The 23,400-nt window shown below is 41.9% G+C and overlaps 1 protein-coding gene across 1 annotated transcript in view; it reads left to right on the forward strand.

Annotated features, from left to right (window-relative positions):
* The window catches only part of radil2a (Ras association and DIL domains 2a), a 49,335-nt gene that overhangs the window by 22,925 nt on the left and 3,010 nt on the right, over positions 1 to 23,400 (forward strand). The window contains exons 11-14 of the mRNA XM_079613401.1: positions 6,618 to 6,762; positions 7,884 to 8,062; positions 13,203 to 13,554; positions 15,974 to 16,092. Coding sequence (XP_079469527.1) covers positions 6,618 to 6,762; positions 7,884 to 8,062; positions 13,203 to 13,554; positions 15,974 to 16,092 — 795 coding nt within the window. The remainder of the gene's footprint in view (positions 1 to 6,617; positions 6,763 to 7,883; positions 8,063 to 13,202; positions 13,555 to 15,973; positions 16,093 to 23,400) is intronic.

Raw genomic sequence — 23,400 nt, forward strand, 5'->3', positions numbered from 1 at the left:
GTAAATGACTTCCAACCGAATATTACTTTCTAGCCCCTCCCATTCCGCGGGCGTTTTAACTCCTACGGTGGCTGTATTATTCCAAGATTAACATGGCTTCCAGTTCGACCTCGTCCATGAGTGTTCCTTCAAGTGATGAGGTTACCTAGACGTTGTTCTAGCGTTATGCACAACCATGCTATAGTTAGCCAAGCAACTCTAAAACTTTGAATTTACACAAATAGGCTGAATTACCTGTCGAGAAGAAAGCAGGCAACTTCGGCATCCCTTTTAAAATCCTTGCTCCTCATGAGCTCTTTCCATCTTGGAAAAGCCACTTCAATATTGACTTTGGTCTTGTTGATTTGCCTGTCGCGTTGCCGTTTTAATTCTCTCTTTCGCTTCCTTGTTACATGTCCTTGAGAATAGGCGTGATCCTCCATCTTCAACAGGCTTTCAAATAGTCGCGAGTAATCTCCCCCTCGCATTCGTCACGGTCACACTGAGTGTAAAAACGCGAAAGGCAAAAGCTTAAATTTCCAGGTATGTCCCTCTTTGGCTAATGTATTTTCAAGATGGAGGCGCAACATGGCTTCCGCCATTCGAGCGACTCACCCGTACGTATTAAAAATGGCAGAGTCTACGCTTACGAGAATACTTGATTAGTTGGTGGAAGTAATTATACATTAATGAGCACATATCATTTTGAAAGAACAAAGTGTTTTTTTCTAAGAATGTACACAGTGTAGCTTTAACAACAAATGAGATAAAGACACAAAACATAAAAAACAGATTTTATGACGTATATTTTATGATGGAACTTACCGAACATCCAATACAATGCTGTGTTCGGGGATAAATGCGCTTGTTGTATGTGCGTACATACAGTATGATGGTACTTTGACCAGCTGAGAACTTGTGAAGAGCTTATAAAATGTGTAAAGCCGGAGTCAAAACAGCGGCATCGTCCCTTCGTCACACACACAAACCAAGATCTGCTTCAAGAAGACTGTGTTTTTCTGATGATGTCAACATCACGACTATGACGAGATAAAACAGGTTTGCTTGAGCATTCGGTCCTTTTTAAGGGTCACATCTTGTGACATCATGTCCTGTTTTTGGTTCGTTTAGACGTCTTTGTTCTTTGTTGCGTGTCGAGAGTTTGTTTAAATCGAATCAAACCTGCCAAGTGTGAACACACCCTTTATGGTTATTGTTCAAATATTGTTTATATAACATCATGGAAGTTTCTATACTGAATATAAATGTGTAACACTTTACAATAAAGTCCTATTATAACATTACTTAATACATTAACTCACAATGAGCAATACATTTGTTAAAACATTTATTGATCTTTGTTTATTAACAGATACAATTTTTATGTTAGTAATGTATTAGTAAATGTTAAACTTAACCCTAACTAAAAATAAATGCTTTAAAATTATGTTTAATTGTTAGTTCAGTTTGTTATACTAATGTTAAGAAATTGAACTTTATTGTAAAGTGTTAGCTGTACATTTTTGTTGTTACACACATAAATATCCCATTAGCTATTTATCTTGTGTAGAGTAACAGTTACTTGCAAACTATAGTGTTGTGAGAGAAATTGTTCCTGTGAATGAATAAGTAAAACCAGTTCTCAAATCAGTCGGAAATATTCATTAGTCTTAAAGTGTGGGAACCCTGGGTATCAATCAACTCGGTGTGTCAGAAATGGTGTTGGTGCGCCCGTATATATTGTTTGTTCGGTTCACTTGACTAACAGCTTGATCGAGTTTCCCTGTGAATAAATAAGGAAATTCCTCAGTTGCAAAGAATAATTAACTTGGGTTTGACAGCAAGGTGTGCTGGAGGTTGTAATCTGGGTTTGACTGCTGATTGGACAGGTGTGAGTATCAGTTATAGAAATACCAATAAAGACATAAAAATGACGTGATGTTTCAAGAAACGCAGAGCAAACCTGTTTCACAAGCCAAGTTAATTCAATATAACCTCATGATTGCATCAAACTCATGACAAACGTCATATTTACTTCTCGAGTCATGCCGTTTTTCACCACATTAAAAAAAACCCCGTTCAGCTTGCCACAACATGCCACTGCATTCAGCCTGTCATATAATCCTACATAATATGCATTATTCGGCTCAGTCATCAAAGTTGAATCATTTTGTAAATAGACGGAGCGCCGCAGGCAGGAGGGACTTTAGGACCTGATGAACAGGAAATGGAAGAAGTCAAAACAGCTGTTTGTCTGGTCTTAAACCTGCTAACTTTCCTCAAGAGCCATTGATAGTGGGGAGGCGCATTGTTTTCTCTTTTGTACATAAGGAAATGAGTTTCACTTAGCTTATCATACCATAAAAGAAAGGCAGAATAACAGAGGTTTACAGCACGTCACCCAAACACATCCTGTACCGTGGGGGGGTTTACAGGTCTCGTGAAGTCTCTGCAGTAAATGACCTTTGACCGTTAAGCCTCTTAACCTATCAGAGAGCCGGATTACAGCTCTGAGTGGGAGGGGCTAGTATGATCTCACTGCCTTATGTGACGGAGTTTACTTTAAACACACTCCAAACAAACATATACATGACTCACTCTGTCACGTGATCTCTCTGTTTATTTGTCCTCCTGCATTACGCAGTCAACCGTAAATGTAAATATTTCAAAACCTGAACAACATTTCATTCCAAATTGGATTAAGGGTGTTTCTGCTTTATTAAAACTATGACAGACTCTGAAAGATACCCTTGTGAAAAATGTTAGCTTACTTTTAAAAAGAGTACTTTAGTACAGAAATAATGTAGTAAAATAATATATTTCATTGCATGTTTTTTTTATTTTTTTTTATTCCTTTAATAAGGGACAATATACATTAATAATACACGAGGAAACAACTTAAAATGCACTAGATTTTGCCAAAAGGGCCATTTTTTATTTATTTATAGTCCCTAGGAATGGTGAAGTTATAAACAGAGTAAACAAACAAACATTGTACACAAATACAAAACTACCATACCATAATGTACTTTACAATTGAATGAAAATGTAGTAGTTTAAATGTGTATTAAATGCAAAGAGCTGAACTGAAGAATCCTTTTTTGACCCACTTAAGTATGACTTAAGTACACCTTTATATGTAATTATTTTTTGTTTCAGTTTTTAGTGTACTATTGAATTTACTGACAATCATTTTAGCAAACTAAAAAATATTTTAATGAATTATATGAATTTATATTGAAACTTATTTGTAATTACATACTTGAAATTACGATGATGAAATTAACTTTAAAGATAATAAACACAGTTACAATTATAATCAAATACTTTACATGTGCTTTAGTATGTTAGTCAACACATCAAAATAAGTGCACTTTAAAACATGAACAAATATTATTAAAACAGTTATTTAAATGTACTTTGACGTAAAAATGTACTAGCTTTACTAAAGTGAACTTTTAAAAGTGTATTCAAGTGTGTACATAGTGACAACTCTCTTTAAGTTCACTTAAGTATCCTTTTATTTCATTAATATTATATTATCTGCAAGTACAGTTTAAAAAAAAAATATTTTCAAAATTTTAAGTACACTACAAGTGCACATTCAATACAATTAAACCCACTTCTTTTTCAGAAAGGTATCTAACCCGTGTAAATATTTATAAGCTCACACATTGATATTTTCTAAGTTTGTGCTAAGATTTGAATCTACTGAACTCAACACAGTCTTTCCATCTGTTCTAGCACTGTATGCTTTATTGTTTTCTAACTGATTGGACTTTCTCTGATTCTGTCCATCTAAGACTTTTCACACTACATGTTGGTCACATGCCCGAAGTCGCGTCCGTTACATAAATCTACAGCTTGTCGTGGTTTGTTGAGTTAAGCGGAGTATCTGTGCTTTTCTATAAACACCACCTACTGTCAGAGAGAGAGTGTGCATTTTCATTCAGGCCGTCTGCTGTTTTGCTACGAATTGGTCTGAACATAGAAATCGAATGCGAAAATCAGACCGAGTTTTTGTGTTTGTATGAACAGACCTTAACCCAGAGTCACAGCCTATTTAAACCCTGAGTGAAGGTGCAATTTAACTTTGGGTTCAGCAATGTTTCACACATTTCCACAGATTCCATTAAAACCGGTTGCGTGCTCGTCGAGGAATAGTTTACCCAGGATTTTGAATCATCCGGGATTAACAATTGTAAGCGTGAAAAAGTATCCTAAAAACACCCTAACCTCTATTGAACAGCATAGCCACAACAACACAGACAACCGTACCAACCACTCTAGCAACCAATCGATCTAACCCATAATACTGTATTGATTTGAAACTTTTAGGTCAAGCCAACATCAAAGTTTGTCTTGAGGACAATAATATTATCACATGTAGCACTTGTTGAGACTAAAGAGACAGCATGTGTCTGTCAGAATCGTCCAGTCTGCAATTAGAGAATGTTAACTTCCTCTATCCGTCAACAAACAATGGTTGCATGTCAGAGTTGCTGGGAGACTGGTTGTTAAGTTTCCACCCATGGCATGAGCGCACAGTTTGTGGTTTGTAAAACATCCATTTCTGCACACAGTTGCAGATGTCTTTTCCCCTTTTCCATCCATCTATTTTGGGACGGCCATTCTGACTGTTCAGTCCAGCCTTTTGTGGGTGTCTATAGCAAAGAAAAAACACAACATGACACGAGTAATTTCATGTTCTCTCAACAGTCTCTTAAACAGCACGCTCACAGATTTGTCACATATTCAAAATGCAGTCAAAAATCAGAGATCTCCAGCATTTCTCATCAAATCCTTCCAAGACCAAATTATCTGAGCTTCTATCCACATTCATTGCCATTTGTCTCATTTGTGTGTATTTTTCTTTAAGAAAGCTTAGGAGTAAGATCTGAGATTTCTATTCATTTAAATTTTTGGTCTCCCAACAATATTTTATTTAATGGTGAACCAAGACGTAAATCCAACATCTACACCAGTCCTGGTTTACTCATGGGACTGGTTACTTGTTTAGCCCTTTTACAGTCAAATCCTAGGAGAAACCAAGACCAGACCTGGCTACAGATAGAAGGGAAACACAAATAATTTGCACATTCAGCTGGAGAAAATGAGTTACTCATAAACATGCTTCTGATGCACATGAATATTGTTGTGGCTTTATTAGCCAAGAGTGAGTCCTGCGGCTTAGCCCGACAGATCACAGCCCTTCCCAGACTCATGTAACACCATCCATCACATGTGTTTGAGCCGTCTTAAAAATGTCTATGCATCAGCTAAATGAGCGTTACTGACAGTGATGTCATTCTTTATGTTCTTTTAAGCATGAAAACCTATTATAGAAGACCCCAAAATCAAGACTTTGTAAAAGAGCGTTATAGGTCTCCTTGAAACTTTGTTTTAGTTCAAGGCACTTGGACTATATTCTGTATTCAAATTAAACTGAATTAAAAGAAATAAACCTAAACAAAACTATCTGTTGAATAAAACTAACTGTAAGGAAATGCCTAACATATCCGGTCAGGTTCAGCAAGAGTCTGTTGTTCTAGAGAGTTTGTACAATGTTCATTCCCAGCCACTGCTTCCTATATAATTTTGTGAATAGATTGGTTTAATTACATACAAGTAGTGGATGTTATTTTGTTCTGGATGCAAAAAATGACACAGAAGAAAACACTACTCATTTATTTAGACAGGCTATTCATAAGTAAAGGAAAATGAAAACATAAATGTGGAGTGTGGTTTGGTGAGCTGTCCTTTTGTTTAAGTGTTTTGGCCGTATTTCCTTTGTGGTATTTTAAAGATGTTTTGTTTGGTTGACAAAAGAGTTTGCTTGTCATGTGTTGTCAGAGAATATTTACTCTTGTGAAAATAATGATTATTTATTTACCTATTTACATTTTTTCATAAAAATACTGGAAACTGTTGTGTCCACCCAATTAGTCTCCTTACTACATAGAAATGTACTAAAACATTCAGACTATTTGACCAGGGTTGCATATCTCTGCTGGTTTTACTTGAACGTGCTACATTTGACACATTCATTTTACTGTATATTGTGTTGCCATTTCCGGACAGACACTAACCTAGTTTCGATTCTACCCGTTTTTTTGTGTAAATGTGATTGTGTAAAACATTTTTTCGATGGTAAAGGAGGGTACACCACAAGGCTTAGTCTTGGGTCCTTTGCTATTTTCCTTGTACATGCTGTTTTTAGGTGATATAACTACAAATGTATTTTCATTGTTATACAAGACTAATTACAAATGTATTTTCATTGTTATACAAGACTACACACACATTTCATCTAAATTGATTTGTGAGATGTGTGAATGAGTACACTAACTGAAAGCAGTTTTTCACCAACAGTTACCGGTGCTAAATCATGCTGGGCTGTGTTTCCCAAAAGCTTTGTAAGCCATATATAATTCTGTGCCCATTGTGTGCTGCAAAATCAAGATTACATTGATGTGACCAATCGTGAGTCAACACATCTCTAAAGACATTTCACCAGCACATTTACCCTGTCCTGAATACGGTTAGCTAACCTTGCTGAGAAATCTGGCTCGGCCCTAAAAGCCCTTTTAGTTTTATGTGAATTTCTCATTCTTCTATGCATCTGTGTGTGTTTACAGGCATCATGGTCCACTCTGAGAGCTGAGTTTGTTCATCTGAACCCTGCACAGCTGCATCATATGCTGAGAGAGTACAACACAGCCCGTACGTGCCCTCCATGCTGGACCCCGTCTCCAGAGGATTCAGCGGCGGCCCTCCATACATGTGAGATTAACAGATGAACAGTAACATTTAACCATTGTCAGCTCCATAATATAGTATACCAACAGCCTTATCAGTATAATGCACTATTTCTGGTTTTAAACATTTCACTGAATCGATTAGATACTATGTGTATATGTGTATTTTAAAAGGTTTGGCTTAAGGCCCTGATATACTGACGACAAAGTTGTTTTTCGTTCTTCACTTCTTCACAGAGGTTAAAAATAAGTACAAGAAGTACACCTTTTAAGCAGTATACTGTAAGCGATTGTCCGCGACACCACCATACTGCTGAGAGCAGCGATTAGATTAATATGTTATATGTAATGCGTGCTTTTCTCTCAATAACAAAATAAACATACAACAAAAATGACAGCAGTAAGAAAACTGCAGTTAAAGGAACACGCCAACTTTTTTTGGACTTTAGCCTATCCACCGTATCCCCCAGAGTTAGATAAGTCCATACCCTTTTCATCTCCGTGAGTGCCGTAACTCTGTCTGACGCACCCACCGCTAGCCTAGCTTAGCACAAAGACTGGAGGTAAACAGCTCCAGCTAGCATACTGCTCCCAATAAGTGACAAAATAATGGCAACATTTTCCAATTTACATGTTGTGATTTGTATAGTCACAGCGTGTACAAATAACAAGGTCACATGAGACACAGCCATCTTCTAACCGTATACATACCAGCCGTTTACTTCCAGTCTTTGTGTTAAGCTAGGCTAGCAGTGGGTGCGTCAGACAGAGTTACGGCACGCACGGAGATGAAAAGGGTATGGACTTATCTAACTCTGGGGGATACGGTGAAAAAGCTAAAGTCCCAAAAAGTCGGCGTGTTCCTTTAAGAAAGCATCTGATCATAGAGATGTGGATATGTTTGCACCAGCTCTGCAATTCAACTCTTCAGTAAAGTCACATCACATTTATTTGTATATAGCTCATTATAAAATTGATTGGTTTAAAGCAGGCATCTTTAAAGCAATAAACATTCAAATAGACTAACCTTTTTAGCATTGGGTGATTCATTATCAGGGGGAGGCCTACGTATAAAGGGCTCAAATGATGTCTTGAATGCTCACTGGGATTCTCTGTGCCTGACAGCAAAAATATTTTTTGTCTTAGCTAATATCCTGGAAAGTTTCGACAACCATCCTCCTCTAATCCTGCCCAGCAGCATCTTTCATCTGGAGCTGGGAAATCCCATCACAGAGCCAGGGCTGTTCCCGCCATTGCAGAATCTGCAGGAGTTTATCCAGTCTCTCCCAGAGAGCCAGACACAGTCTGATCATCAGGCCTCACAGGTAAACCTCCTCCATGCTGTGAACTCCCTTGACGCCACACAAAATGCACAGACATTTATTTCAATGCTTAGTTGAAGCGGTTTTTTTTTTTTGGTATATTTTGAAATGTTGGCCTATAGTTTAGTATATAGTTTCAACAACAGTAAGGAACGCCAGCACATTATAGTTTTTCTGCCAGTAATTATCCATAACCCATATTTCTCAACACTGTTGGTTAAATAACTGTTAATTTAATTTGGAAAATATTTAACTCACATCAAACTCTTTTACAACTGGCTATTTTTCACTTAAAGGGATAGTTCACTTTAAAATTAAAATTCTGTCATCATTTACTCACCCTTAAGTTGTTTCAAACCTGTAATAATGTATTTCTTCTGTTGAACACAAAGAAAGATATTTTGAAGAATGTCAGTAACCAAACAGTAGACAGTACCCATTGACTTCCATAGTAGGAAAAAAAAATACTATGGAAGTCAATGGGTACAGACTACTGTTTGGTTACTGACATACTTCAAAATATCTTTCTTTGTGTTCAACAGAAGAAATACATTAATACAGGTTTGAAACAACTTAAGGGTGAGTAAATGATGACAGAATTTTAATTTTAAAGTGAACTATCCCTTTAAGACAATAAAATCATATCTTAATTGATGCTTTTTAAGAAATGTTTAGTCTCGCTTGCAACAAAACCAACCAATATTTAAATCTCCTAATAGAACAAAACTGACCGATATTTAAATATCTCAGAACAAATCCGACCAATATTTAAAGTGGCCCTATTATGCTATTTTAAAGGTTCCTTATTTAGGTTTGAGGTCTCCTACAATTAGTTTACATGCATCCAAGTTAAAAAAATGTTCTCAAAAATATATTCTCCGTAATATACATTTGACATCATCTCATTTCTCAAAGAGTCTGAAAACGGTTTGTTTAAAGGGCACCTATTATGACATTTAAAATGTTCCTAATGTTGTTTAGGGAGTCCCCAACAATAGTTTTACGTGCATGCAATGTCAAAAAAAACTTTTGTTTTCGTATAATATGCATTTATTTTTACCTGATTTGCTCACCGACTCCCAAATGATTCGTTCAACGACTCATTTTTCAAACCCCTCCTTTGCGCGACGCTAATCTGCGATTGGTCAGATGACCCAGCAGTGTTTACAGAGATAATACTTATTGTTTAACACGGAGTACAATGATGCTTTTATCAATTAAATCGTGTTATAATAATGATTATAGTCCACTGCTTTGTAGTTTGTAGTAAAAAACAAAAAATAAGAGAATTTAATGTTATGTTAGCGAGCATAGCCCAGAGTTCATATTGTAAAAGCACAATCAGTCTTTGTTTGCATTAGCCCGATGCATAAACATAACGTTTTTACAAAAAAAAAAAATGCAGTTACGTTACTACGAGGTATTATTCTATTCTTTAAGACAACTCCGAAAACAACGACAAACACTTCACATATCTCAATACAATTGTCATTGAAGACCTAGAAGCTAAACGGTGCTTACACAACAAACTAAATAATTATTAAGCATGCTACATAAAACATAAAAGCAACAATTATTAATAACACTTACAGGTTGTGATACGGAGGAGGAAGCTGATGCAAATACACTTGGAACTGAACCTTCCTTCAATATCAGCCGGCTCGCGAATCCAAGTTTGATTGCATTTAAAAAGATCCAAGTTTGTTTGCAATCGTCTTCAAAATGGCGCGAACAAAGCACAAGGCTCGGACTATACTTCTGTGGTATAGTTGTATATATGAATTGTAGCCACTTAGTCTTCAAATGCTCCTCCTTGGGCAGATGAAAGAAGTTGTCTTTTGAGTCGCACTTCAGAACACAGCGTCTCGTCGCCATGACATTTTCAAGTTTTCCTTGGAGCGCAATAAGTGGGCGTATCGTATTCAAATAACTTGACAAGTTGACGTCATCTAGTCAGAGAAAAAGCTTCGGTCTTCTAACGATTCATAACAATGACTCCGAGTCGACTCTTACATTTGAAAGACAATAACTTTATATACGGTGCACTTTCATATTTCAAACTTTGCAGGATGTTTTTGTTCACTTAGATCTATGTTACACACTACATGAAAGGTAAATTTCAAAATTCCATAATAGGTGCCCTTTAAAGATTTGATCTCACTAAAGCCCTTCCGTGAGCCTACTTAAGATTGGTCAGACGACCCAGTCTGTTGTTATTGGTCTACTCTGCTCTTTTTTGGTCTGATGGCCCCGTCTGTTGTGATTGGTCTACTCTGCTCTGATTGGTCAGACGACCCAGTCTGTTGTTATTGGTCTACTCTGCTCTGATTGGTCTGACGGCCCCGTCTGTTGTGATTGGTCTACTCTGCTCTGATTGGTCAGACAACCCAGTCTGTTGTTATTGGTCTACTCTGCTCTGATTGGTCTGATGGCCCCGTCTGTTGTGATTGGTCTACCCTGCTCTGATTGGTCAGATTTCCCAGTCTGTTGTGATTGGTCTATTCTGCTCTGATTGGTCAGGCGGCCCAGTCTGTTGTGATTGGTCTACTCTGCTCTGATTGGTCAGATTTCCAAGTCTGTTGTGATTGGTCTAGTTTGCTCTGATTGGTCAGATTTCCCATTCTGTTGTGATTGGTCTAGTCTGCTCTGATTGGTCAGATTTCCCAGTCTGTTGTGATTGGTCTACTCTGTTCTGATTGGTCACACTAGATGCTTTCTCAGCACTTAATACCCAGTGATCCGAACAATGGCATCGGTTTTACCGTATCAGTTTCTGTGTCCTCATCTTAGCATTCAAAGTGATCTGCAGCGCTGAAAAAAGCATCGTCTTGACATGCCGACAACACACACCAAACTCTTCCAGGTCTGAGCTACAACAACAGTGGTCAAATTATACGTTGTTCACAGCCGGTCAATAAAGACCAGCCTGGCATTATGCAAATTTGTTATTGTTAACTGGTATATAACCGGAAGTGAGAATGGCGACTCGTTTCGGCAGTTCCAAATCGTTTTTTCTTTCTTTTCGGAGACAGTAAATGTAGTTTAGCGTAGTTCAAGAAAACCATGGCATGACAGCTAGTTATCAGCTGATGCTCCCACCACCATTAATCAAGGCATATGTTCATCCGTACACTCAGTTCGCACAGACACGCACTTCAGTCTGTCGCACAGACTAGCGCTTAACCATCCTCCTTCCCCAACTCCTCTTTATGCAGCACATAATCGTTTAGCTGCTTGTCAAAGAGATATATCTATCCAGCTCATTGTTACTCAATCTTGTCAATCTCATTACTCATTACACATCAGTCTTTTTTTACAGTACTTGTATTACTTCCGCTTGGAACTATGTACTGTTGCTTATACAAATTCTGATATAACATTCAGAATTAATATCAAATAATATTCAGAGCCTCTACAATAATCTTAATCAAACAGAGTGGTCCGGACTGAACTTTATTTGTTGTGCACTTAGATCTTTAAAACTTTGCAGACCTTTTATGGCTCATTTCCACCAAGCGGTACAGTACAGCAGTGGTTCCCAACCTTTTTTTGTCTGAGACCCCCTTTTTCCCAAGAAAATATTTTGGGCCCCCTTCACATTTAATGATATTATCGCTCTTGTGAGCTTGCAGCAAGGATGACAAAATATGTAGTTTTCAAACAAACGGTATGTTTACTATAACCAGATATGTTTATGCACAAATAATAGCCTATAATATTGAAAATACAATAACAAAAACATCAGTAGGCCCTTTGTAATTTAAAAACGTAAGCCTAGGAGCAGCCTATTAATTGGCCCTATTTAAAATGCAATAACAAAAATATTCACACTGGTGTGTAGGTAAAAAGAAAGAATATAGGCTATTACTAAATGACTGCTGTCTGGGGCCTCAATACTTGCATGTTATTTGTGACGCTTTATCAATGTGAGGCTTTATTTTTGACGCTTTTGGCGCTATAGTGAGCGATAAACTTGCGTTTATTAACAGAATAATGCGTCTTTCGGAATAACATTGTAGCCGGAACTACTTCTCTCTGTGTACATCTATGACGAGTCACGCAGGCACTGGGCTACTCCGCAGCGGCAGCGATCCAAACCAGTGTAAAATAGACCCCATATAAACACTTATTATAGGAATACCTTAGTGGTTCAGGATAAGACAAAAACACGGATTGGAAAATGGATTCATGATGAACTCCCTCATTATATAAATTTTGTAAATTTTGAACAGAAAAAAGTTAAGGACTTTTATTTAATGCTCATTGCTCAAAACTTTTCAAAATATGACGCGACCCCCCACAGAGCTCGCTGAGGCCCCCTTGTGGGCCGCGACCCCCCTGTTGGGAACCGATGCAGTACAGTACGATTCGGGACGGTAACCCCTGATACGTCTTGCGTTGCGGCCACCGGCAGCAGTTCCCTTACTTGATAGGCGTGGTGTGCGCAAGTGACGATTCTCTGTCAACCAATCAACGTTCTGCAATGAGTCTAGCTCCACCCTTTAGTACTGGACTACTGTGCTAGGCACCCCAACGGAAGAGTCCCAAAAAAGTGGTATGGCACGGTTCAGGATTTTGGTACCATTCACAACTTCCAACAATCGTACTGTACTGTACCGTACCGCTCGGTAAAAAATGAACCCTAACATTCACAAACCAAGCAGCAGTATTACACACTGTGTGAAGAGTAATATTGCGTTGTAATATGGCTTACCTTGCCTAATATTCTAATAAGCATAATAGGGGCACTTTACATCTTTACATCTCGTGATAGAACAAAACCAACCAACATTTATATCTCTTGATAGAACAAAATGACCAATATTTATATCTTAATTGCCTTTGAGCGCTCAGATGTGTGTCTGAGTCAGTATGCCACTGATATATGTGCTAGACAACACTACAAATACAATATAGATAGAACTAAATCCGGGGTTTTATATTATATTGGTTTTATATTGCCATATCATCCAAGATCACTTGATTTATGATTTAAGCACTACGGTATTACTGACATAACAGTATGACTTTTTACAAAGCTGCTTTGAAATTATGCATATTCTGAAAAGTGCTCTACAAATAAATCGAACGTGACTTGAAATATGGGCTGATAATTATTTTTTGTAATTTTGTATTAATTCAGGGCTCCTCCAGCAGTAACTTGAATGAAGAGACTGAACCAACGACTGAACCAATCACCTGCCAGGATTCAGAGGCAACAGATCAACACCCGGCCACCATGACACCTCCTCAGCTCCGGGAGTCTCACAGCAACCTGAGCTCGTGTGAGGCCGTCCTGACCCAGAAACTCAAGAGCCTGGAGCTCCAAAACAGCTTGTCTGGGAGTGCAGACCTGGGCTACCACAAGAGTCTGGCCCTCGACCCCTCCTGCCTGCTTACGCCACCCAACACCCCTCAGAATCTGGACCTGGCCGAGCTGGAAACGGGCCTGCAGGAGGGGGCGACACAGCAGACAGCACGCCAGCACAGGAAAGGTAACCCGAATGTGTGTGAATAAAATAAAGGTCCCTGCAGGTCCTCAGCTTTGTGAAATTTAAGGTCATAAAAAGTCTTTAATACCTAAAATAGTACAGGTGAAACTCGAAAAATTAGAATATGGTGCAAAACTAATATATTATATAGACTCATTACATGCAAAGTGAGATATTTCAAGCCTTTATTTGTTACAATTTTGATGATTATGGCTTACAGATTATGAAAACCTTGAATTTGGGGTTTTCATAAGCTGTAAGTAACAAATAAAGGCTTGAAATATCTCAAAATCGAACAAAAAGACTTAAGTCTGTGTACTTAACGTTTTTTTGTGAGTGACGGTCTGTTTAGTCACTAGGGTTGGGAACAACATAAAACAACGTTCCTTGCATATGCTTGATTTTACACTGATGTAAAGCTACATGAACAGAGATGTAGCACTTGTACTTGTCTTCTATTTGTTTGTGAGCTGTCCTCTGAGAAATACCTCAGACATGTTCACCCTGCAGTGTGTTCCCTGATTTCAAAGGCAGGGTGTATTGTCTTTGGAGGCGTATGGGAGGTGCTGGTGTTGATGTGGAGTTGGGTTTGTGTGCTCCGGCTCCAGCGGGTGGAGAAGCTGGAAACCAGCATATCTCCTCTCCAGAATGTTTTTCCCACGCATAATATATTTATAAAACGAGCAATGGTCATGTAAGAATATATATATAACCTATTCGGAATTAAGCGATCCAAATTGTGCCTCAATCTCTCTCGCTCTCTCTCTCTCAAGATCAGGTAAATCATAGAGCTTCTGAAGCGCTTTAACAGATTTGGAGGAATATGTTTCATCAATGACGAGGAATGATATCCATTATGAGATGTCATACATTTTTACAGGATGCGAATCCAATCAACAGGAAGCCTTCATGAACAAAAGCAGCAAATACAGCTCTGAGAAAAAGCATATTATGTTAGTTCACCCAAAAATGTCATAATTTACTCACCCTAGTGTCGTTACAAACCCATTAGACTTTTGTTCATAGGTATTTTATATGAAACCCAAAATATTTTTGTCCTCCATTTAAAGCTACACTGTGTAGGATTTTCTCCCATCTAGCGGTGAAATTGTATATGACTACCAACTGAATATTACTTTCTAGCCCCTCCAATTCCGCGGGCGTTTTAACTCCTACGGTGGCCGTAATATTTCAAATCTGCCGGCAGTCGTGAGTAATCTCCCTCTCGCATTCGTCACGGTGTAAAAGTGTAAAAGCGCGAAAGGTAAAGCTTGAATTTCCAGGCATGTCCCTCTTTGGCTAATGTATTTTCAAGATGGAGGCGCAACATGGCTGCCGCCATTCGAGCAACTCACCCGTATGTATTATAAATGGCAGATTCTACGCTTACGAGAATTCTTGATTATATACATTATTCTTGTAATTATACATTGAGCACATATAATTTTCAACTCAAATCAACTTAAAAAAATGTTTAAGGTCCAAGCTTTAAGGTCCAATTCCACTGAAACTTCAAAAATGCATAAAGGCATTGTAATAGAAATCCATCTGACTCCCATGGTTGAATCCAGATTTTATGAAGCAATGCAAATGCGTTGTATTCGGAAATAAAAACAAAAAACTTTTTATTCACAAAATCTCTCAACTTCCACATACAGTTTATTTCTGATGTTATGTTGGCGTTCTCCACTATATGGCGGTTAATGTTGGCAAAAAATATTTTTAGCATTTAACAACAGCTTCAAACACAGTCCAATCAGAATAAAAGAGCTGCAACGAAGAAAGTGTGTAAACTGGACATTTGTTAATTTAATATATAGTTAAGGAATGGAAAGCTCTACATGTGGCGTCCTGTTCCCACTGGTTTCCCGCCTCCTCTCTCTAAAGACTAGTGTGGGTTTTCCTAATCAAAGGGACTCTGCTTAGATCACACTAGTTTTGGCTGCTTTTTTTGGTACTGGCACAAATCCTATAATCTGGTTCAAGAATTACAGAGAGGTGGTGATGTCAGGAGAAAAAAAGAGCTATGGATGAAGCATCATGGGAATTTACAGTTGACTTGCTGGGTGGAATCTTAATCGGGACAGGCATTGTTCGGGACGCGGGCCGGGTGGCCAAAAAGCCCTTTGTGTTTCCACCAGCCCACAGTATAAGATCTTTATGGGAACATGGAAAATGGTCATTCTTGTATTATCATGTTTATCTCAGTTCACTTGTTTACGGGTGACTTTTGACTTTTCCAGTTTGACCTACAATTCTGATTTCATTTTGACTTTAATGCCATGAATTAATCACTATAATATTGATAGTCCTGAAAACAGCCATGCAAAATGTAATTTCTTATTTTGTTATTATATCTGCTTTATGTGATCTAGTGAAGACCCTGAGCTGATGTGTGACGCGTTTCATGTTGTTTTCTCAGACCTCGCGGGAAACACAAACCAAAGAAAAGAGGAAGAAGAGGAGGACGGAGATGAGGTGTTCACCGTAGAGCTGATGAAAGGACCTCGTGGTCTTGGTCTGGCACTGGTGGATGGAACGGTGAGAATGATCTTTTTATATTATATTTATCAGTCTATACTTATCTACTCGTTCTACAGTGTATAGTACACTGTTAACCCTTACTGTAGAAAAAGCCCAAAGTCTTACAATATCATACCATTTTCCATTAAAACAGTAATATACTGGAATATACCTACAGAAATATACCGTGAATTAACAGCGCTCAAAGTCGACACTCAGAGGCTGTTTTCCCAATCACACCCTATACCCTCATTCACTATTCCCTACACTAGTTCACTAATATAGTCCACTTGACAGAGTGAATGAAAAGAAGTGAGTGAATTGAGACACTGATGAACACCTGATAAGCAGAATCAGGACAGAGAAACAAGAACAGAAAAAAAGAGAAACACAAGAACTACAACTGACTTCCAGCCACACTGAGTGTGAAACCAGTTTAACATTATTTATTTCAAGTTCTTGTTGAGAATGAACAGGGATTTAGTTAATAATAAAGTTGGTTCTCACCATGATGGAGATCAGTATTTGCTTTAGTTGGTCTCTTGTACCTTGACTTAAAAACTTCATCTATTATTCTCTCTCTGGGCAGTTGTAACAGTGAGTTTATAAAGCACATTTGTTACGGCAATAAAAAGTCAAGACGAAGTTGATCAGGAGTTTTTGGTTTTGTGATGATCTCATAATCATTTATGAGTTTATGCTCATTTTTGTATGTAAGCTATGAATTTATGGGTTTAATACCATATATCTGATCATATACAACATGTAATCCAATAATATTTCTGTAATCAGGTCAACTGAAAAATTTTGAAATTATATATTGCATTAAAATTGTATTAACTGCTGCTTGACTCAGGCACACACAGACATCAACAATCAGCATATGAATCTCAACAATGGTGACGATCAAAAGTTTCATGTCGCAATGCATGCTGGGTACCAGGATAGTAAAAAACTCCCAGCATGCTCTGCTGCATGAATAATAAAATATGTAAAAAATATGTATTCCCACCATTGTTGAGATACATGTTCTAATTTGTGATATTTCTGTGTTTCTGTATTGCAGTGTCGCTCTGTTATTTTTGGTTATGCTTGTGTTAGAAATAAATTAGTCATTGTTGCTGTTGTTTCACAGTGGTGGTAACGTTACACTTTTGATTGAGAATTAAACACTGAATGAGTGAGAATTAACTTCTTAGTGAATGGACAGGCTATATGATGATTTTGTCATGATAGTGAATATAATCGCTATCATTCACAAACTGTGTGTGTGCACAAGTGTGACTTGCAAAAACACTGCTCAAGCAGCAAGAGAAAACTTTTGTGTTGGCATCAGCAACCCAACTAAAGCAAACACTGATCTCTACAATGGTAACTTGAAATCAAACATTTTCAATTAAACATCTCAATAACTACTTCTGTAGATGTATGACAGAAATAAAGTCATTCTGGTTAATAATACGTGTAATAATGTGTAATGGCTGGAAGTCAGTTGTAGTTCTTGTGTTTCTCTATTTTCTGTTCTTGTGTTCCTCTTTCCTTCAGTGATTCTGCTTGTTAACAGCAGGTGTTCATCACTAATGCTCAACAATCACTTACATATTCACATAATTATCTTATCAATGTTACTTTTTACTCTTTGTAGTGTGGATTTTCCTGTGGGGTTGAAAGGGTTAACAGTGTAAGATAAAACAGTAATAAAACAGGTTTATACTGGCAAGCCTATCCTCTTCGAACAGTAATAAAACGAGCCAATGGCAAGCAAATGCCATGGGTCTGCTGAATTTGCATAGCATAACTCCGCCCCACCTTGTGGGTATAAAGGAAGTGAGCTGGCAACATGCAGATATGTTTCTTCGCTGAAGGAGCCAAGGCTGAACTCGGCTGTTCCAGCAGTACAGCGGAAGTGGCAGGAAGACGTAACGTCTCCGTTCCCTACTCAGGGAACGAGGGTTACATCCGTAACCGAGACGTTCCCTTTCGTTGTCACTTCGAGTTACGTCGAATGGCGACGAATGGGGTTCCCAGTCCAATCACGCCACCTCGGCTGTCTTCCAGTGCCCTGCGTAAGTCTGAGCTCCCTGTCGTGACTAGCACGGACGAAGGACTTCTACTTAACACAGGAATACCAAGGTACACTGGGAGCATATCTCAGTGGAATATGCAATCAGTGCCCGCCCGAAGGGGGGACTTAAGAATAACATATGACCCGGAGGGGGGTGCATACGGAAAACACTGGGGTGTCCAGCCCGTAGGGTGGAGTATTTCAACCCCAGGGATTGGCAGACTGGCTTGCCAAGGGAAAGACACATGCTCGAGAGAGGCTTACAGTGGAAATACACACGTGGGGGTCGCCCAGCGGGGGAACCATGCACATGGTGGCACCTAGCCAACGCAAAAGCTGCCGGAGCCATAACTCTGGCGTTGACGTCAACAGCGCTGGAGGAACTCGGGGCTTATCAGACTAACCTGAGGAAATATCGCACGTATCCAGTCCGTGGAGTGGAATGGCGAGCAAGCGAAGACACCTGAGCGGGTCCTAGCACCGGCTGGTTGAAGCGAGTACACGGGAGGACACTGGCTCCACTCGGAGATTGTAGAATCTGGCGAATGTGTTGGGTGTCGCCCAGCCTGCAGCTCTGCAGATGTCTATTAGCGAGGCGCCATGCGCTAGAGCCCAAGAGGAGGCCACACTCCGGGTGGAGTGGGCCGTCACACCAAGGGGGCATGGTCAACCTTGCTGCTGGTAAGCCAAAGCAATGGCGTCCACTATCCAGTGAGACAACCTATGCTTGGAGAGAGCCTTTCCCTTCAGCTTCCCACCATAACAGACAAGAGCTGATCTGAGGTCCTGAAACATTGCGTTCTGTCTACTTAAGCACGGAGAGAGCAATGTCAAGGCTGGGTCTGCCTCCTCCAGGGGCAGCGCTTGCAGGTTCACCACCTGGTCCCGGAAGGGAGTGGGAACCTTGGGCACATATCCAGGCCGGGGTCTCAGGATCACGTGAGAGAAGGCCGGCCCGAATTCCAGGCACGCTTCGTCTACAGAAAATGCGTGCAGGTCCCCTACCCTCTTGATGGAGGCCAATGCAACCAGGAGCGCTGTCTTGATTGACAGGAACTTAAGCTCCACTGATTGCAGAGGCTCAAAGGGAGCACTCTGCAGGGCAGTTAGAACCACTGAGAGGTCCCAAGAGGGAACGAGAGGAGGGCGAGGAGGATGTAGTCTCCTCGCTCCTCTCAGGAACCTGATGACCAGGTCGTGCTTTCCCACGGACTTACCTTCGACTGCATCGTGATGTGCGGCGATAGCGGCAACATACACTTTCAGGGTGGAGGGAGACAGCTTTCGCTCCAACCCATCCTGCAGGAAGGAAAGCACGACACCGATCGGGCATGATCTGGGGTCTTCTGAGTGAGAAGAGCACCAAGAGACGAAGAGGTTCCACTTCGACGCGTAGGCATGCCTAGTGGACGACGCTCTAGCGGAAGTGATGGTAGCCACCACCGCTGGTGGTAGGGTACTCAAACCTGCCTAGTCCCGTCCAGGAGCCACATGTGGAGGTTCCAGAGATCGGGACGAGGGTGCCAAAGGGTGCCCCGTCCCTGAGAAAGGAGGTCCTTCCTCAGAGGAATTGGCCAGGGAGGAGCTGTCGCGAGGAGTACAAGTTCGGAGAACCAGGTTCGGGTGGGCCAGTGCGGCGCAACCAATATGACCTGCTCCTCGTCCTCCCTGATCTTGCACAGGGTCTGTGCAAGAAGGCTCACTGGGGAAAACGCATACTTGCGGAGGCCCCGGGGCCAGCTGTGCGCCAGAGCGTCCGTGCCGAGCGTGCCCTCGGTCAGGGAGTAAAACTGGGCGCAGTGGGACGAGTCGTGGGAGGCAAACAGGTCTACCTGTGCGTCCCCGAACTGATCCCAAATCAGCTGGACCGCCTGGGGATGGAGTCTCCATTCTCTCGGAAGAGGCTGAAGCCGTGAGAGCGCTAGGTCCCTGTGTTCGCAACCCTGGTCCGAGAGTGAGCTAGGATTAGCCAGTCATCGAGATAATTCAGGATGCGAACCCCGTGCTGCCGTAGCGGCACAAGGGCTGCCTCGACGACCTTCGTGAAGACGCGAGGAGACAGGGCCAACCCGAATGGGAGAACTTCGTACTGGTATGCCTGCCCCTCGAAAGCAAACCGCAAGAACGGTCTGTGTCGAGAAAAAATGGAGACATGAAGTAGGCGTCCTTCAGGTTGATCGCTGCAAACCAATCCTGTGGCTGCACACATTCGAAAATGCGCTTGGCCATGAGCCTCTTGAACGGAAGCCTGTGAAGGGAACGGTTCAAGACGCGCAGATCCAGGATTGGCCGTAACCCACCGGATTTCCTGGGGACAATGAAGTAGGGGCTGTAGAAGCCGGACCTCATTGCGGCTGGAGGGACAGTCTCGATCGCACCCTTCGCCAGCAGGGTGGCGACCTCCGCTCTCATGACAGGGGCATTGCCACCGACCATAGTGAAGCGGACTCCCCTGAAGCGGGGAGGAGACCGTGCGAACTGAATCGCATAGCCGAGCCTGATGGTTCGCGCGAGCCAGCGGGACAGGGGGGAAGCTCTAACCAGGCTCCCACGGACTGTGCCAGCGGGGTCATGCGAACGACAGACGTCCCCCCGGGGGTGCAGCGAAGCGGAATGACCGGCCCAGACGTGGGTGGCATAGCGGCCCGGTGTGGGGGCACGGTCATTAGCCGCGTCCTGCCAGAGGAGGCCAGGGAAGGACCAGCGTTCCACAGGGGCGTGCTCTGGCAGGGGTCTGGCGACAGAGGGGGACGAGAGTGGCGAGGCCCGTGAGCGTGCGCACTGTCATCCGAGAACTCTGTGACAGAGGAGGGCGAGAGTGGCGGGACCCGAGGGTGGCGCGCACTGTCGTCCGAGAACTCTGTGTGCTCAGAGATGGGAGAGACAGTTCTTTGGAAAAAGAGGTTTTCCCCCGGCCCTCCACCGGGGGAAGGAGTGGCCCTGCAACCACCTCCTAGAAAGAACTGCAACCCATCTCTGAGCTGCCCGTAACGGGAGCACCGCATTGCTGCGGGGCTGGTACGGGCTGGGGCGCCTTCCTGCGACTACCTCCACGGCACGGCCTGGGTGAAGGGTGCTGCTAGGGCCGGCAGGGAGTGTCGCAGGAGGGCGCCCTCGGCGGCGAGCGGAATGAGGCAGCTGAGCCGGCGGCTGAGCAGCTGGCCACGGGATCAGAGCCTCAGTCTGCTCTGGGCAGCCGAGAACTCTGGGCAGAGTCCTCAACTGCGCCGCCGAGGAGGCCAGTCTGGGATATGGGGAGTTGAGGAAGCGGTTTTGCTCAGCCTCGCCCATATCAACCAGACTAAGCCAGTTTTTGTCTCTGGACCACATATGTGGACATCACCTGACCCAGGGAGCGTGTGGTCACCTTCGTCGCCCGTAGAGCGAGGTCGGTGGCGGCACGCAGCTCTTGCAAGAGCCCTGGACCAGCCCTACCCTCGTGCATTAGCAATGAGCACCCCTGGCCTGGTAGACCTGAAGGATGGGCATAGCATGCAGTGAGGTGGCAGCCAGCCCCGCAGCTCTATAGATCTCTGCCACCGGAGTAGACAAAAACCTACATGCTTTGGGGTGGGTGGGTGCTTAGGGCCACCACGCCAGTGGAGGTCCTGTGGGGACACAGTTGTGTTGCCACAGAACACTCCATAGGGGGAACCCCTGTGTACCCACTGGCCGCGACCTCATCGAGGGCAGAGAAGGTGGAAGAGGCTGCTGAGTAATCTCATGACCTCTTCATGCACGTCCAGGAAGAAAGGAATTGGGGGCGGGCCGACGTGTGCCGGTGCGTCCCCAAAAACCGATCATCAGCCTTAAGCACTTGGGACATGGCGGAGGGTTCCACACAAGCCCAAATGCTTGCGACTACCCGGGGAAGCATGGCAGAGTTCTGGTTCAGACTCGGGCAATGCTGGCACACCTGGAGGAGGCAGCACAGCCGAGTCTTCTCCAGCGTACTCACGCCCACCTTGTGATGCGGCGATAGACAAGATTAAAAAGATCTAAAGATCTAAAAAGACGTGCCGCATGCAGCTCTTTTAGAGAGATAAAACTCAAACAGCAGTGTTGAAGCGCCCAGGGAGAGACACACGACTGGCAGACCACTGCGCAGATCGGCAGGCAATATGAAGCTCGCTGGAATTCGCCGTCACACCAACACTTCTGAAGAGTAGCTCGTCTCGAAGAGTGAAGAGAGATGATCTCAGAATGGCTTGTGGAGTGAAGAATGCTCTTGGCTCCGAAAGCGAAAACATATCTGCATGTTGCCAGCTCACTTCCTTTATACCCACAAGGTGGGGCGGAGTTATGCTATGCAAATTCAGCAGACCCATGGCATTTGCTTGCCATTGGCTCGTTTTATTACTGTTCGAAGAGGATAGGCTTCTAAGCGAACCCCATTCGTCGTCATTCGACGTAACTCGAAGTGACAACGAAAGGGAACTCGCAGTTCCTCTGGTGAGTCGATTAGCATATCGACTTTAATAGTTGTTCCTTCATTGTGATCATGCTTATGAAATTACCCTGTTTTATATTTAGAAGGCATTTCATATCCATTTCTCTGTAGACACACGGTTGTATAAGTCGAATGCAAACTGTAATGGTATTTGAGCTTGCTGCACATCTTCTTCTTTTTTCAACACCTTCAAATCAAGGCCAGTCAACAACAGCTGTTATGATTAAATATAACAGTGCTGGATTAGATCCGGACATGTAGTCTGTGCTCCAGAACCGAGTGAGCTGCCTTGCTGTCTACATAGACAGCATCCTAATCTTTAAAGGGGAAATACACCCCAAAATGAAACTCCTGTCAACATTTACTCACCCTCGTGTTGATCCAAACCCAATAAGTATTTTGTGTAAATGAGGGATTTCTGTCCTTGCATTGAAAGTCCATTCACCCAAATCTTTCATAACGTTCATAAAGACCTCATATGTGACCCTGGATCACAACACCAGTCTCGAGTCGCACGGGTATATCTGTGGCAATAGCCAACAATACACTGTATGGGTCAAAATTATCGATTTTTATTTTGTGCCAAAAATCATTAGGATATTAAGTAAAGATTGATCCATGAAGATATTTTGTAACTTTCCTACCTTAAATATATAAAAAATATATTTTTGTGAGTGAATGCAGCACAGTCGCCAACAGAAATACACAACTTTAAAGGAGATTCTCTCAATATTTAGATTTTTTTGCATCCTCAGATTCCCGATTTTCTAATAGTTGTATATCGGGCAAATATTGCCCTATCCTAACAAAC

Source organism: Phoxinus phoxinus (assembly GCF_949152265.1).
Source record: "Phoxinus phoxinus genome assembly, chromosome: 1".
Taxonomy (NCBI): Eukaryota; Metazoa; Chordata; class Actinopteri; order Cypriniformes; family Leuciscidae; genus Phoxinus; species Phoxinus phoxinus.